Raw genomic sequence first — 15,643 nt, 5'->3', positions numbered from 1 at the left:
TAATTGGAATAACTTTCTAATTCAACTACATAAAAAGAAAAAAAAAGTACAGAAACTGTTTTGAGAAAAAGCTTAAATCTTTCTTACCTGATGCCCCTATATTTGCCTTATCTTCAGGAACCATATTTTTATCTTTACTTAAATCTTCAACTAAAAGTTTGTCAAAATGCTCAATACAAAGTCTGCTGTCGATTTGATATAACAAAGCAGGGCAAAGGTAGGTAAATAGATCCGGTGAGATTGGAGAGTTGGCACCATGACCATAGTATTTTAACAACTGAGTGACGTTCAAACACTGCAAGAAAATTGATAAAACAAACTAAGTAAGAGTATTTTAAGAAGATTACGCAAAAATTACTATAATAAAACATATTCTAAATATTTGAAAATAATCTGCAATACAGAGATACCTATTACAAATAAAGCTTTTGTATAGGAATTTATAAATAGGGATACTTATTCAACTTATTACCCAAGACTTTTATAAATTTTAATATTTTCCATTCTAATACATGAATAATAATGACTTTCTGCCATTGTTGACTCACAACTATATTCCCAAGATTCTTAAGAAATGAAAAGAAAAACCACTTCCCTAGTCAAGTCCATATGTCAAATACTCAAGATTTCTTACTTGTAAAACAGTGTTAAATAAACTTAGAATACTTTAATAACTTTATATTAAAATATGCCATAATATAGACATTTTCATTGCCTAAAGTACCCCAAGGGAATATTATATTGGAGAATTCTAGTTCAGTGCTAAAACTGGAAGATGAAAAAAACAGGCAGCTTCATCCATTGGTACTTCCAAGTACAAAACAAAACACAGCAGAAAATAAATAGCAAACAATTTTGAACCCATCATATAGTAAAAGCAAATATCTAAAATTAAAGCAAAAAAAAAAAAAAATGGTACTGCCTCTTTTTCCACACATCCACTCAGGTTGCATACTTGTTTATTGACTTGCTACCTCATTATATTATTTTGTCAATATACAAATATAAATAAGATCAGAACATACATGTAAACAAATAAATGATTCTTCTGAGATCTTAACAAGAAGTACTACCCTATCCAATGCACAGAACATTTCCATAAATCCTGAGAAAGTTCCCAATATGCATCAGACTTATGAGAATACAAAATAAGAGGTCTGATGATGCCGACCCCACAAGATTGATACAAAAGGTAAACATTAATGATAACATCCAGTTAGTATCAACAACAGATTCTGGGACATTATCCACAGTAATAAATGAATATATTCTTTTAACAGTACAGTAAGGTTTTAAAATATGTTATTTGAAAATCAGTGTTTATAACTACTAAAAACCAAATGTCTGATTATTTATCCATGGAAGAAACACAGAAATATTTACTTAGATGTAAAACATACTTCAGTAATAGAGACATAAACGACAAAGGGTGAGGTCATTTTCCACATTAAATGGTGCTTCTTTTTCTACATATGAACAACAAATTCAACAATTTTTCCTAATTTAATAAGAGTAATAAAAATTAGAATAAAAAGGTGTTGATATACCTTTAATGAAACAAAAATGTGTTTAAGGTGAATAGTTAAAAAAAAATTAAGAAGGAATCAATCAAATGTGAAAATGTTCAAAAAAGCATGAAAATTTAGAGGAAAAACACAACCACCCGTTACTATTGGAGTGTTCTATTATTACATCTTTTTTGCATTCACCCTAAATCTGTCAAAGGTATAAGAAAAGACTGTATCATGAGCAAGTAGGCCCTATCATAAAATGACATAGAAAAACCTACCACATGTGCAAAATACCTGATTTGGAGCTGTATCAATGACTGGCAACCATTACATAGTTAATTCAGTAAGTTAATAATTATGAAAAAGAAATTGTCTAGTCATTTCCCAAAAAGACTGAACAAAAAAGGCTACAATCTTCAAATATCTGGAAACCAGCTAAAAGTGACATGACATAAAAGTGACTATTTTCTAATAACTTTTAAACATTCAGATTTGAAGAACCCAAATTTGAGAACACACAATGCAAGTGAAAATCCAGATAAAAATCTTTAATCTGATTTTAATTCCTTAATGTATTTATTTTGGGGACCATTAACCTAGAAATATTTGACTATGATTGACTATTCCACTGTTAACTTCTCTTTTTACCTAAATTGCTCCACAACTCCCTGAGAATTATGGAGCAACTATCTTTTTATGCTTACCTCATGTTGACGGTCATCTTCATTATGATCTTTGTGACTAGCAGCTGAATAAATTGCACTTTTTTTAACATGTGGTGCTTCTCGCTTTCTAGTATGTCGAAGTTCACCTTCATTATCAGGATCAAGATCTTGGTGTCCATGACCAGGATCATGACCATTATGTTCTGGAAGACGTACATGAGAATGACCTGGGTTATGTACACGATCAGGTTTATGGACCCGATTATGCTCATACTGTTCTCCCTGACCATGGTTAGGGGGAAAACCTGGTGTAATAACCTCAGAATTTTCATTATTCTTCTTCCCTTTTCTCTTCCTCTTTCCTTTCGGCAGCTTACTTTCAGATTGTTCCTGTGTTTTATTGGTCTCTGTTGAAGGTTCATGGCTAGGCTCCCCACGCTCACTGTGAGTAATGGAATCATTAGAAAAATGGCGAGTAGTATTATGATCGAGGTGGTGGTGCAAACAATGGTGATGACATAAGCGATGATTCCGGTCATGCATATGTTTATCATCAGATTTGACAGATACGTCAATTGTCTCTTTCTCTGGATCACACTTGTGGTTTCTTTTTGATACACTGGTCACAGTTTGATTTTCTGAGTTTAAATGATTATGGGAATGCTGGTGGTTATGTGAGTGAAAATGCTTTCCCTCCTGAACTGCCAAAATATCTAAGTGAGAAACATGATCGTGGCCAAGATCCTCATGATTAATCTCAACTACTTTTATCTCTCCAAGACCTAAGTTTGTTAAAAGTTTCTCCAGACCAAAAAAGGATAATCTTCCATTTTCACCATAACGGTCAAAAAGTTTTTCAATGTAGTATTTTTTTTCATTTTCAGCATCCAGCACTGAAAATTTGCTTGACTCCGATTCTGTCATTCCACGATGGTGTCTGTGATGCTCTTCGGGACCATGGTCATGGTCTTCATGGCAATGGTTGCAATGATGAAAAATAAATGTCAGCAAACAAATGAGGCAAAATTTTGTGTGCATATGTACCTTCATTTCTGCTTTTCCTAAAGGGATTTAAAGAGAGGAAAACAGTTTATACTTAGGCATGTTCAAAACAATCAGAAACTTCCCAGCAGTTGTCAATCCATCAGACAAATGTTTTACCGCATTTCTTTCATGAATCATTCTTTCCTTCTCCAATTCCCTAAAAAATGGCCCCTTTAAATTTATCAAAATAGTGAACAGGTCTTTGAATGACTACAAACTGTTCAAGACTCACGTACGAGACTGCTCTGTCTCCCTTTAAGCACAATACTTGAGAGTCTACACATTTACTCAGGAGTTGTTGGCTTCCTTCCTACCTGGTACTTTACAAAAGTTTGCTGATCCCTGCTCTTAAGGCCCTGATCAGTGCAATAAGGCAAGATGAAACAAAATGATAAAATGTGTAACCGTGAGAAAGAAATGAAACTCATTATCCACGAATGTCAGGACTGAGTATGTGGAAAATCAAAAAAATCACTAAGAATTAATACATTAATTTAGTCAAGTTGCTGGATATGACAACCTAAGATCAGCTGTATTTCTATATACCAGTAATAATTAGAAAATAACATTAGAAAACAGTATCATTTACAATAACAAATAGCTAAGAATAAATCTAACAAAAGATATGCAAGACCTTTACATGATGTAAGCAAGAATATGGAGACTACTAGAATTTGCATACACTGCTGGTAGGATTAAAGACTGGTATCTTTTGGAAAACCATTTGGCAGGATCTGCCAGAAGCTGAACATAAGCATATCCACTCACATAGGTATTCTGTGCCTGGGTATATGCTCTACAGAAATGCATGTACAGGGACATCAGGAGACATGAACATGAAAGTTCATATTACCATTACTCAGCATAGCTCAATAAAGGAAAACGGCCAAATGTTCAACAGTAGAATGAGTGAATAAAACAGAATCATCTTACAATGGAATACTACACAGGAATGAAAATGAAATTATGGCTTTACACATTAACAGATGAATGTTACAAGCATTAGACTGAGCAAAAAGATGACAAACACTAAAGAAACCATACTGCATAATTCTATTTACATAAAGCTAAAAATGGATAAAACTAAACCAAGATTACTTTTTGAAAGGAAGGTAGGAGCAATAATTGGGATTAAAAAGCATGGCAATGATCTCTTTCCTGACTTGAGTAATGATAACACCAATATGTTTACTTTGTGGTAAATGATTGAACTTATATATACTCTGTACTTTTCTGTATACATATTGTACTTCAATGAAAAGGTTTTTAAACATCAAGTTTTGTCCAGTGAAAAATTAGAAAATGTAGTTATAAACAAAAATTATAAGGCTTCTAGAAAGAAACCAAAAAAGATCATTAAAAGGAGAAATGTATAAGACATTATTGAAGGACAGTAAAGAACTGCAAAAACTGAAGACCTACATGGGTAAGATAAATAGCGTAAGGTATATATTAATATAAAGTATTCCCAAGTATATATATACCAATTTAATTTAGTGTCAACAAAATCCTGGTAGTTGTTTGTTTTTGGTGAAACTGCACAAGCTCCTTCAAAAATTCACTTGGAAGAGCAAAAACCCAAGGACAAACAAGACAATTCAGAAGATTAATATGGTGATAAAGACTTTTTTTTATAAAGTTACACTAATTAAAATATCATAGAACTGGCCCAAGGACAGCCAGACCAGAGGAAAAGAGCAGAGTTCAGTAAGGGAATCAATAAAATTAATTGTGAAAAAACAGTTCTTCCTCACACCATATACAAGTGAATTCCCAGAGGATTAAAGACCTAAATGTGAAAAGCAAAATGCTTAACAATTTTTAGAGTTAAATACAGAAGAATATCATGACTTTAGAATAGGGAAAGATATTTTAGATAAGACACAGAAAGCACAAACCTTAATGGAAATTTTTGATTAATTTTAATTAAACTAAATTCTCTAAGTATTACTCTACAATGAAGAATACCATAAACAAAGCTTATGACAATCTATACCCTAAAAGATATTTACAATGTGCATATATAAACCATACATAGAAAAAATCATTACCCAGAATATACAGAATATATAGATATATACATACAAAAAATCTTCAATATTACATAGACAACTAAACAAAAGATATCAATAGGACAGCTGGTTGAGCAGCAACATGATTGCTAATAATCTATCTAATGAACCAAGACATTAATAGGTAAAAATTAATATCTGACAATACCAGGGATTAAGCATAAATGTAATGGAGAGAACAGAAACTACCTTACACTACTGGTGGGTGTATGTATTGGTACATCCATTTTAGGAAGCAATTTGACATCTCTGAGACTGAATGTGAGCATATTTTACAGGCCCCAAATTCCACTTCTATCTACGTACTATAGAGAAACTTGCACGTAGGCATAGGAGACACACAAATTCAAGAATCTTTACTGTAATATTTTTAATTTTTTTTTTTAATTTTAACTATCTTTTTAACAGAATGCTATGGCTGCAAATAGTAGAACACTCAACTAAACAAAGAGGAAATTTTAAAACAAAGAGGAAATTTTCACATAAAAAGAAGGTAGGAGAAATGTGTGGTTCCAAGACAATTCCTCAATCAAAAACCCAAGCTCTCTCATCCTCAGATGTGTTCCCTCAGTCTCAAGAAACTTGCTCTTGCTTCAACCATGCCATCCATGCACAACCGTATCGAAAGCTGGAGCATTTATCTTCAACTTGCAGAGCTGAGTTCTTTTAACTCATCACCACTGGCATTCTAATAAGTACTGCCACTGCTTCAAATCTTTATCACTCCATCCACCATCATTCTTCCCTTTGTTTTCCTTTTCCAACATCCTGTCACTGTTACACATCTCTGATTTTGCATCAGTTGGCCATTCGTAAGTACTGCCAGCTAAAATTACCTTTGCTTTCTATGAGGTCAAAAAAATAAATAAATAAATAAATCACAGAATGTCCAGGGCAATCTTTGTAACGTTAACATTTTTTGATGCAGACAGCACAGACTGCTTCTTCCCCACGAAGGAAGCTTTCTGATTAATTTTAACTGTCCTTATAATTATTTTAAACCATCAAAGTCCTTTTAATTGTTAAAGAAAGTAAACTGATCAGTTTTGCCATTTAGCAGAATCTCACAAAAGTGTAATTCAAATGTCAAAGTTACTTAATTTTTCCTAGCAAACTACCAATTTCATTATCAATCCATCTTTATTATAAAGTCTACCAATGTCCAGTATATAAGAAAACTACATAAATTCTTCTACAAACATAATCCTCTTAGGGTACATTTCCTTTTCTTATAGAGTTACATTCAGATACACAGAGCCAGATAGATTTTGTGATACATAGGCACATAGAAAAAGAAATAAGAAAAAATTATTAATATTATAAAAACAAAGTTGTGCAGGAAAGTTTATTACAATGGCTCAGTTGTAAACATTTATAGTAAAAAATAAAATACCAAATACTGTTTGAAACCAAAATTACAATATAATTGTATGGAAAACCGGGTAGAGGAAATGGGAAGGTACATGGAGAGACGGGAAGAATGCTAAATCCTCATCTTTCATTAAACAGAAAATGACAAAATTGAAAATGAACGAAGAATAATGAACTTGTTGGAGATGTGGAAGTGAATAGCAAACTAATCAACTAAAGGAACTAAAGGAATTCCTTGTCTCTCTAGACAGAAGAATATGAACAAGGTGACTAATTTTTTTCCTTTTCCCTAAAAACTTTACAGAACTATTTAATTTTTTAAACTATATTTGTGTATAGCTTTGATTGAAAAAACTAAAACTAAAAATCAGCAATTATAAATCGTAAAAAGTTTTTGTTAAACAAAATCACATGTCACATGTGGAAGAAAATGACTAGTTTCCAGATTTTCACAAGCATTGTGAAAATTTATAGAGTTTTAATCACAATAGGCAATCATTTTAATTTCAATTTGGTTACATGAACAATTATAAGATGTTGAGAAAGATTACAAAAATTTTTAATTTATAGTTCTCATGACATACTTCCAAATTGGTTTCTAGAGAAATTAACTTTGTTTATTCTGCCACCACTATGATCATAGCATTCTCATTAATACTTGGTATTAACTTTGGAATAAGTAAAAGATCTTGCCTTATTTTTATTTATACTTTTAGAATTATTCCTGGTGTCTATTCGTATCAACATGTATGTGCTTTTATATAACACGACTTGAATATTTTCTGCAAAAAACATATTCAGTTCTGTCCAGTGCCTTTTAATTTTGTTATAATGTTTTTTCCCTTTCATGTACAGATGTTTTCATGAAAATGCCCTATGAATTTTTTTTGTAATTTCTTTTATGATTTCTAAATTTAAGTTGCTTCTCCCCATATTTAACTATTTTCTTCTTAAAAAAACCTATAATTAAAATTAACATCATCCCTAAAGAACTAGGGCACCTAACACCCATTTTTTTTAGGGAAAATAAAACAACCATTGAACTAATAACTTTTACATACTTATCTGTTAACTAAGAAAGTTTAATTTTAGCCTCAATAAAACTTTCAAGTACTTGTATTACGTAAAACTCTTGATAAGAAAAGCTCTAACACTTGTTTTATACATTATAATTTATATTACGTACTACATATTATATTTACAGTAAAGAACTTTTTTTTAAATCGCTTTCAGTGATTTTTTAGCATACCTTTCTGATTTCCTCCTTCAGTATTTTTTTTAATTGGTATGATTTTCTTGAATATAAAGTTTTTATTTACACTGGCTATACACATCAAATAATTCACTTTATTTGAAAAAACTAGAATATCCTTAGTTAAATGAATTTTAAGAAGTATGTTCCAAATATTTAAAAAGTTATGAAATCAGTTGCAATTCTACACTAAAAAGGTCTACCGGAATAGTAAACATGATCTCATTGCTTCATAATATATGTATCATATACAATACACAGTACCTAATTGTTATCTATTATCTACGTAATATTATATATAATTATGTAATATTAAATACGTTGTTTTTATAACATTACATTGTTTCACTGTTTTGCTTTATATTATTCTATTATCTTAACAATGTATATAAATCAATCTTTCCATAGCCCCCTTCATCAAGACTATATAACAGTGCAAAGTATATAAACAGAATAAAGTAGTAATTCACTTTCAGAAGAGGTGCGCTAAGTTATTATACCAAAAAATTTGTTCACAAGCCTGCAAATATGTGATCATGAATTGCTTTATAAGGGAAGTAGGAGGAGAGGAAAAAGGAGGAGGAAAAGGGAAGAGAAAGGGGACAGAGGCAGGGAGACGGCAAAAAAACAAGTATGAAACATATTCTGCTCTGAGGGAGATACAAGGAAGGGACAATCACCTTTATTTAAATTAGTAAAGGTAAACTGTGAGAGATGCTACAATAGTAGAAACAGTATGATAGTGCTAGGTGGTAGCTCAAAGTTAAAGGCCATGGACTTCACATTCCAACTCCAGCAAAATAAAGGTGTATGTATACCTTTAATAGAAGAAAAATGGAAAGGGGAAGAGATGGAAAGCTTCTACACTATTAGGTGAAGAACACCTGAGAACTCACATTATTACCTATGAATTTATATTTGACTGAACGTTTTCCTACTAAAGCATTTTACTCATACAGGTTCTAGGAAAATGTAACTATTTTAAATAACAGCGACATGTTAAATAATGATAGAATATTAAGAACTGGATCCAAGGATTGGCAGACTTAAAAGGATCAGATAGTTACTATTTTAGGTTTTACGGGCAGTATAGTCTTTATTGCAACTACTCAATTTTGCCTTTATGGCATAAAAGTTGCCATACACAATACATAAACGAATAAGGAGGCTGTGTTCCAATAATATTTAATTTACAAAAGCAGGCTAATTTGGTCCATGGGACATAATTTGCTGACCCTTGACTTAATCTACACTTTTTCTTTTTAATTACCAATTCAGCAGACAACTGTAAAGTACACCACTATCGTAAAATTCAAAAATTCACAGTATAGTGAATTCAGGAAAAAAGTGTGAGGACACATCTGAAATGGCTTCTTCTTTTTACAGACATTTAAGTAATAATAGAACAGTGGGGTGTGTGTCTTTGTAATCTTGTTACTACAACTGAAAGCTAAATTTTAGATTTTCTACCTCCTATATGAAAATCTAAAAACTACAGTGATCACTGGCAAGTCTTAGATAATTACTAGAGTATTAAAAATAACTTTCATACATAGTTCGTACTAATTCTTCTAATAACAATATTTCTGGTCCTATGAAAGTACATAGTCTTATTATATTAATAGGATAAAGATACTTCCTACACCATTCTGATTCCTTTTCCAAAGCCCAAAAACCTCTTTTCTGAATAGGATGGATGGTCTCCCAAAAGTAGGGCACATATTAGCAAGGATAAACATGGCTGTTAGAAATGTTACAGCAAGGACAAGTATTATCTGATACGGTACCTCCCTTTCTTTCAGCTGTAACATATAGAATAATATGAATCATTATAAAATACAATTAGGTAATTATAAAATCATCTACCACTGGGACAGTCGGGTGGTTCAGTCGGTTAGAGCACGAGCTCTGAACAACAGGGTTGCTGGTTCAATTCCCACATGTGCCAGTGAGCTGCGCCCTCCACAACTAGATTGAAGACAAAGGGGCTGCCGCTGAGCATGCAGAGGGGCAACCAGATGATTCAGTTGGTTAGAGCCCAGAGCTCTTAACAAGGTTGTTGGTTCAATTCCCACATGGGATGGTGGGCTGTGCCCCCTGCAATTAAAGATTGAAAATGACGACTGAACTTGGAGCTGAACTGCGCCCTCCACAATTAGACTGAAGGGCAACTTGGAGCTGATGGGCCCTGGAGAAACACACTGTCCCCCAATATTCCCCAATAAAATTTATTTTTAAAAAAATCATCCACTACTCTTAGTAAATATAAACACTAAGATTTTAGATTTTATACTTACACCCATAAATACCACCCCATTCTAACTTTTAACATGAAAAATCCAATCCTTTTAGCTGTCAACCCAAAAAAACCCTCTTATGTTCTGTTAATAGAAAAATATAATTTGACACACTGTTATTTCTGTGATATAACAATAAATTGTGTTCTAACATGTCTGAACATTAAGTGTGATCTATTAAGCAGTTCCAAACAATTTCAATGCTACTACTATTTAAAACTTTATAATTGTAAATTGCCTTCATACCTACTGAACACTTGAATACTGACTGGTAAATTTTTATTGAGAATATATTTGCTTATTTTGGAAAAACCTAAAAGTCACTGTGTGGCCCACTCAGAGAACTTATGAACAAAAAAATAATGAAAAGGAAAAAAGCAGTATGGAATATTGATAGCTGGTATAATTTGAAACCTTAGTTTACATAAATGATTACAGGAAATCTTGTGATTAAAGGTCCTAGAGACCATTTTTCAAAGACCACAGTTCAACATGAACTTCTAAAAAAGCTCACCATGCGATTTTGGCATTTTCAAATTTTATTTTCAGCACAGTCAAGGCAATACAAAGTTATTATGGGACTAAACTGAGCCAGAAAGCAAATTTTTATATCAGTCTTCAAGGCAAAGCCTAGATTAATAAAATGCTGTTATTCATATATAAAGCTACCTTCAAAGACACATATTTAGCATATACCCCTCTCCCTGCTTTGAAAAATCTCACATATACTCTTGCAAGGAAACCTAGAGGTGACATCAATAATTATGTTATCTCCACCTAAAACTCACCCCCTATTTGGAAAACTGGGAGCTAAAAACAACCAAAGTTAACCAATTCAAAATGTCTATGTCCTTCCTAATAGGAACACTAACCATCTGGAGGAAATCCCAAGACAGACTAGGTATATAGCACTAAGGGATCTGATTGTAATTTAAGTAGACCTTGTTTTAGGTAAAGGTGAAGGTGAAGCTCAAGAAAACTTCAAGGGGAATCAAACACTAGGGGGCAGCATCAAGCTGTTGGGACAGACTGGGCACTTTTCTAACTTGCAAACTTGAGGCTAAAGTCAGTATATTTTTGAGAATTTCACTTATAATGAAAGATGACTTTATAAGGTTATAAAACTTGTTATAAAGGAAAAAACTAGCCTTCTGTTTTGATTGCCTACACTTCTTTTCCTTTTTCTACTGTGTACTTTCTTTTGCATCTGATTATGTTTAAAATGCTCGAGTGATACTGTAATGTCGTTTTAATATAAAACAAAGGAAACCCATGGCATTTCCATTCTTAAGGTAGGCACTACATACACAAGAGCTCACATTTTTACCAAAGTACTTCTCTGGGTTAATGCTAGATTTAAGTTGTATTTTAATTAACAATTTAAACTTATTTAAAGAGGTTGACAACCAAGCTTTGCACATTCACTGAATGTGTCATGAGCATTATGTGACAAAAAGCTGTGGACTATCTGCCCCGCAAGGAATTTAGTCTGACAGGGAAAACAAGATGTATGTAATTATCAGAAAATGCAAGCGAGGCAGAAACAGTTCTAGTTTTAATGTATGAGTAAAACAATAACAGGCAACTGTATCCTCTGCAAAAGCTCAGTAGAGACCATTAAAGCTCATTCAGGGTGTAATCAAGTATTAGTATTAGGGGAAAAGACAAGACAGAAAGTAGTCCTTCAACCACTGAAAAACTGAAATATATATATAAAATGAATTAAATATCTGTAGCCCTTTGGTTCATTATGTCATTTAATGGGTCACAGTGAGGTAGGTTTTTTTATTACTTCAAGTTCACAGATAAAAAGATAAAGCAACTTGCTCAAAGTAACAGAACTAGTTAACAATGGGTCAGTTTTGAACTCCAAAGCCTTTAATTCTTGCCAATACTGGGGGGGTAAATGAGGGGAGGGGGCAATATAGAGTATCAACAGGTAAATTATTTTTAATTAAAAGCAAATGATCATTCCTGTTTAATTTCCCTTCTATAATACCTATATTACATATTCTGCAAATCAGTTCTAAAAAATCCCTCCCCCTACAGTAGTACTTGCATATAAAAGTACTGAGGCCTCCTAAAAGTATTTCAAATTGAGTGCTTAAAAAAAGGGAAGAACTGTATTTGCTTTTAAGCTATCTGCTAGTGGAACATAAATTAACCGGAAGAACAAGTACAGATTAGCATGCAACATATTATTGATGTCACCTCCTAAGAGAGGTCTTCCCTAAAGACTTTAAATAGCACCAGTCATTCTTGCACAGGGGTCCTTATCCAAAACCTGTGTATAAAATTCAGGTTTGTGAATTCTGATAGGGAAGAAAGACATGTCTTACTTTTAATTTCTAAAATTTAGCTATTCCTTCAGTTATGAACATAGGCAAAAGTCACATACAGTATCTGATACTTATCACCAGAAATCTAGTAATGCTTTAAAGATCAGTCCTTACTAGTCATAGACCTGTCACTACTGATATTTAATGCTTTACTAAAACATGGGTGACTTCATCATAAATATGTAATATTGATCATTATACTTCAATATAATTAGTTTCTGTTGTAATCCTATCTTTCGTACATTTAAAATAAATCATCATTCTGAGGTTCATCAAACAACAAAGTTTAAAGGTCCTCCAGTACATTGTTTTAGTTTCTTCATACTACTACCACTGACTGATACTATGTATTTGTCTCTCCCCACAGGTATGATCAGCCAGATGATGTGGATTGTCTGGTATGGTCCCCCCAAGGCCTTGGAACAAGTGAGACTCCTAAGATATTCAAAATTTGTAGAACAGAACGTCCTAATAATGTAACAGTACGTGAGTCTTGACTTAAAACTTGCAATTGCATTACCAAAATTCACTCCATTCTAAATTCTCCAGCTTTTCCAGTATCTTATTTGCTTGTTTGAGAATTTAGATAAGCATCTAAACACACACACATGAAACCTGTCACATGCTAGTTGTGCTCCAAAAATGACTCACTTCCCCGGCACAAGTAGAGTACTGGAACAGCGTTAAGACATTAAACGAAAGTTAAAAAAAAAAAAAGAAAAGAAAAACGACAGCAAAACCTACCATCTTAAAAAAAACACCATGTATGTGTTTTAATGTCAGTCTTTACTTAAAACAGGGACTTGAGTGAACGACCCTTCGAACTGAGGGGCTGCGGGTCCTGCCGCGACACTTCTTCCTCGTGCCCGGCCCACGTGGGCAGGCTCCCATGTGAACACTTCTCTACAGAAGCCACAGGAAGACCTTCCACGTCACTTGTCGCCCACGTCCGCGGAAGGCCCCTTTCTTAGCTGGAGGCCTCGGGGGTCCCAAAGGAGAAGCAGTAGGAGTTGAGCGGATCCCTAGTCTCGGGTGGGGGGGGCGCCGTGGAGATTCCCCTACGGACTCCCCCGGCCGGGCCCCACAGCGCTGTCGGCCAAGGGGCTTTCAGGAACAAAGCCCGCGCCGCGGCGCCACCCCCCCTGCCCACCGGCCTCCCCCACCGACCCCGCCCCACGGAGCCCTCAGCGCCAGGGACCCCAGGGGCTGAAACGTGAACTCCACGGCGCCCCGCCTCGGCTTTTCAGTTGATCGGGGGAGAAAACAAGCCCCCACGAGGCCTCCCACGGTCCGAGCCCAGGCACCACCGTCCGTTAAGCCTCCCGGTGCCGGAACTGCGGCGCCCAGGCTCCAACCTGGGGTCCCTCGCTCGACCCCACACGCGACGGGAGGGGTGGTCCGGGGAAGCACCGGGGCCGTTCGACACCACCCCTCCCCACGCCCTCCCGGGACCTGGCTGCAGATCCTCCCACCCGGGGCCCCCGGGCAGCCCGCGCGCAGCCCCCTAACCGCCGCCGCCCGCCCCGCGGTCGCTCCTTCACTCCCCAGCCTCCACCAGCAGCTAAGTCGGGCACCGGGCGCCGCACGCGGGGCGGAGGCTGCGCGGCCGCCAACCCCGCCGCAGCCCAGAGCGCACACGAGGAGCCGCGGAGCCCCACGCGCAGCCCCACGCGCTTTGCTCCGGCTCGCCGCCGCCGCGGACTGCAGCAGCTGCGGGAAACCCAGCGCCCGGATCCCCGAGGGACGCAGCCGCGACTCCCAGGTTCCAGTCTCCCTTTCTACCCCCCGGCCGTCCCGGGACTCGCAGGATCCGCCGCGCATGGGGCCGGTTCTGGGGGAGGGAATGTAAACAAATCGGGGTTTTATAGTTACCTCACACTCGAGTGCCGTGTGCATCTCCTCTCCGCTCGGTACCAAACCCCGGCTGCACCAAATCGTGTATTCACCAAAGCTGGCTGCGCTAACTGCGTCGCGGAGGCCCGCGCGTCAGACACCACACTACGCTAGCGGCGTACAGGCCTACTCAGGTCCCTGCGCAGCCGCACCCCGTCCTCCTAATGGGCGCTACGCTCCGGGCGTACACGCATCACCCCGCCATTCACTTCGGATAACGTAACTTGCGTAGGGGAACCGGCACCACAGGCGGATTCCCCTCGGACAGGCAGAAAAAGAGGAAATTCGAGTCTACGCAAACTGCGGAGCTCCCTGGCTCCGCGCTAGTTTTGTTCCAAGAAAGAACGCCGCGGGGGAGTCGGGGCGGCTTCTAACGCATGCGTGGAGAGCCCTTCCCCACTCGCCTTCTCTCCGGGCTTTGCACGTCGGTTGCTGAGGCCTGGTGGAGGCGGATGAGTAATGTTAATGTTAGCACTGAGCACAATGCTGGGACCAAAAGGTTTCAGATTGATCAATTAGGATATTTATCCGTACCCGAGTTAAAAATCTACGTTAATGTAGCTCATCTCCTTTTTAAAAGTACCCTTTCAGTCTCTTAGGGCAAAAAGGAGCTGATATTTAGTGCTAAGTGCGGGGTCTTTTGCATAGTTCTTCCCGCCCCACCCCACCCCCCATTTATTCTAAAGCGCACTTCCTACGGGACTTCCAAGTTTAAAAGAAAAAAATGGGTCCAGAGCATGTCACTTAGAAAATTCTTGAGGCTATTAGTAACTTTCCAAGGTTTTCCACCACCTCCTACCGATTAACTCGCTATTTCTTAACACCCAACCAACTGCAAAAACTCCTAATCCAGCCAAGCAATTCCACAGACATCTGCCTACATCGTGCTCATTCTTGCTCCCATTCCTTTGCTCACACCATGCCTGACATCCCAATTGTCTCCTCCCCTCTTCTTAAGCAATTCACAACCCATGCTTTCTTAAAAGGTGGCGCTGGACACCTTCCATTTGCTCCATTACTCTGCTTCCTGTCACTTATTTAATTCTCCATGGTGAGGCTTACCTACATTCTGTCTGGTTTGTCAGTTTCTGTATTCAGCTGGAATGTGCTTAATAGAGAACTGGGGGTACCTTGCAGAGTGCATAAAACCATGATCAAGAGTAATAACAAGATTTACTGTGTGTCAGGTTCTTCCTAGA

General features: G+C 36.6%; 1 protein-coding gene across 2 annotated transcripts in view; it reads right to left on the bottom strand.

Moving 5' to 3' along the window:
• SLC39A10 (solute carrier family 39 member 10) overlaps positions 1 to 14,545 on the bottom strand; it is a 46,141-nt gene extending 31,596 nt beyond the window's left edge. The window contains exons 1-3 of one of the 2 annotated variants that reach the window (XM_081050694.1): positions 14,424 to 14,545; positions 2,216 to 3,237; positions 88 to 295 (exon numbers count right to left, since the gene is read on the bottom strand). In XM_081050694.1, coding sequence (XP_080906820.1) covers positions 88 to 295; positions 2,216 to 3,226 — 1,219 coding nt within the window. In that variant the 5' untranslated portion in view covers positions 3,227 to 3,237; positions 14,424 to 14,545. Of the gene's footprint in view, positions 1 to 87; positions 296 to 2,215; positions 3,238 to 13,295; positions 13,618 to 14,423 lie in introns of those variants that run through there. The other variant, XM_081050695.1, reaches the window with a different exon arrangement.
• Between the last annotated feature and the right edge of the window lie 1,098 nt (positions 14,546 to 15,643).

This window comes from Rhinolophus hipposideros, assembly GCF_964194185.1.
Source record: "Rhinolophus hipposideros genome assembly, chromosome: 6".
NCBI classification, from domain to species: domain Eukaryota; kingdom Metazoa; phylum Chordata; class Mammalia; order Chiroptera; family Rhinolophidae; genus Rhinolophus; species Rhinolophus hipposideros.
Note: the sequence above shows the minus strand (reverse complement) of the source record. Positions and strands in the feature narration are given on the sequence as shown.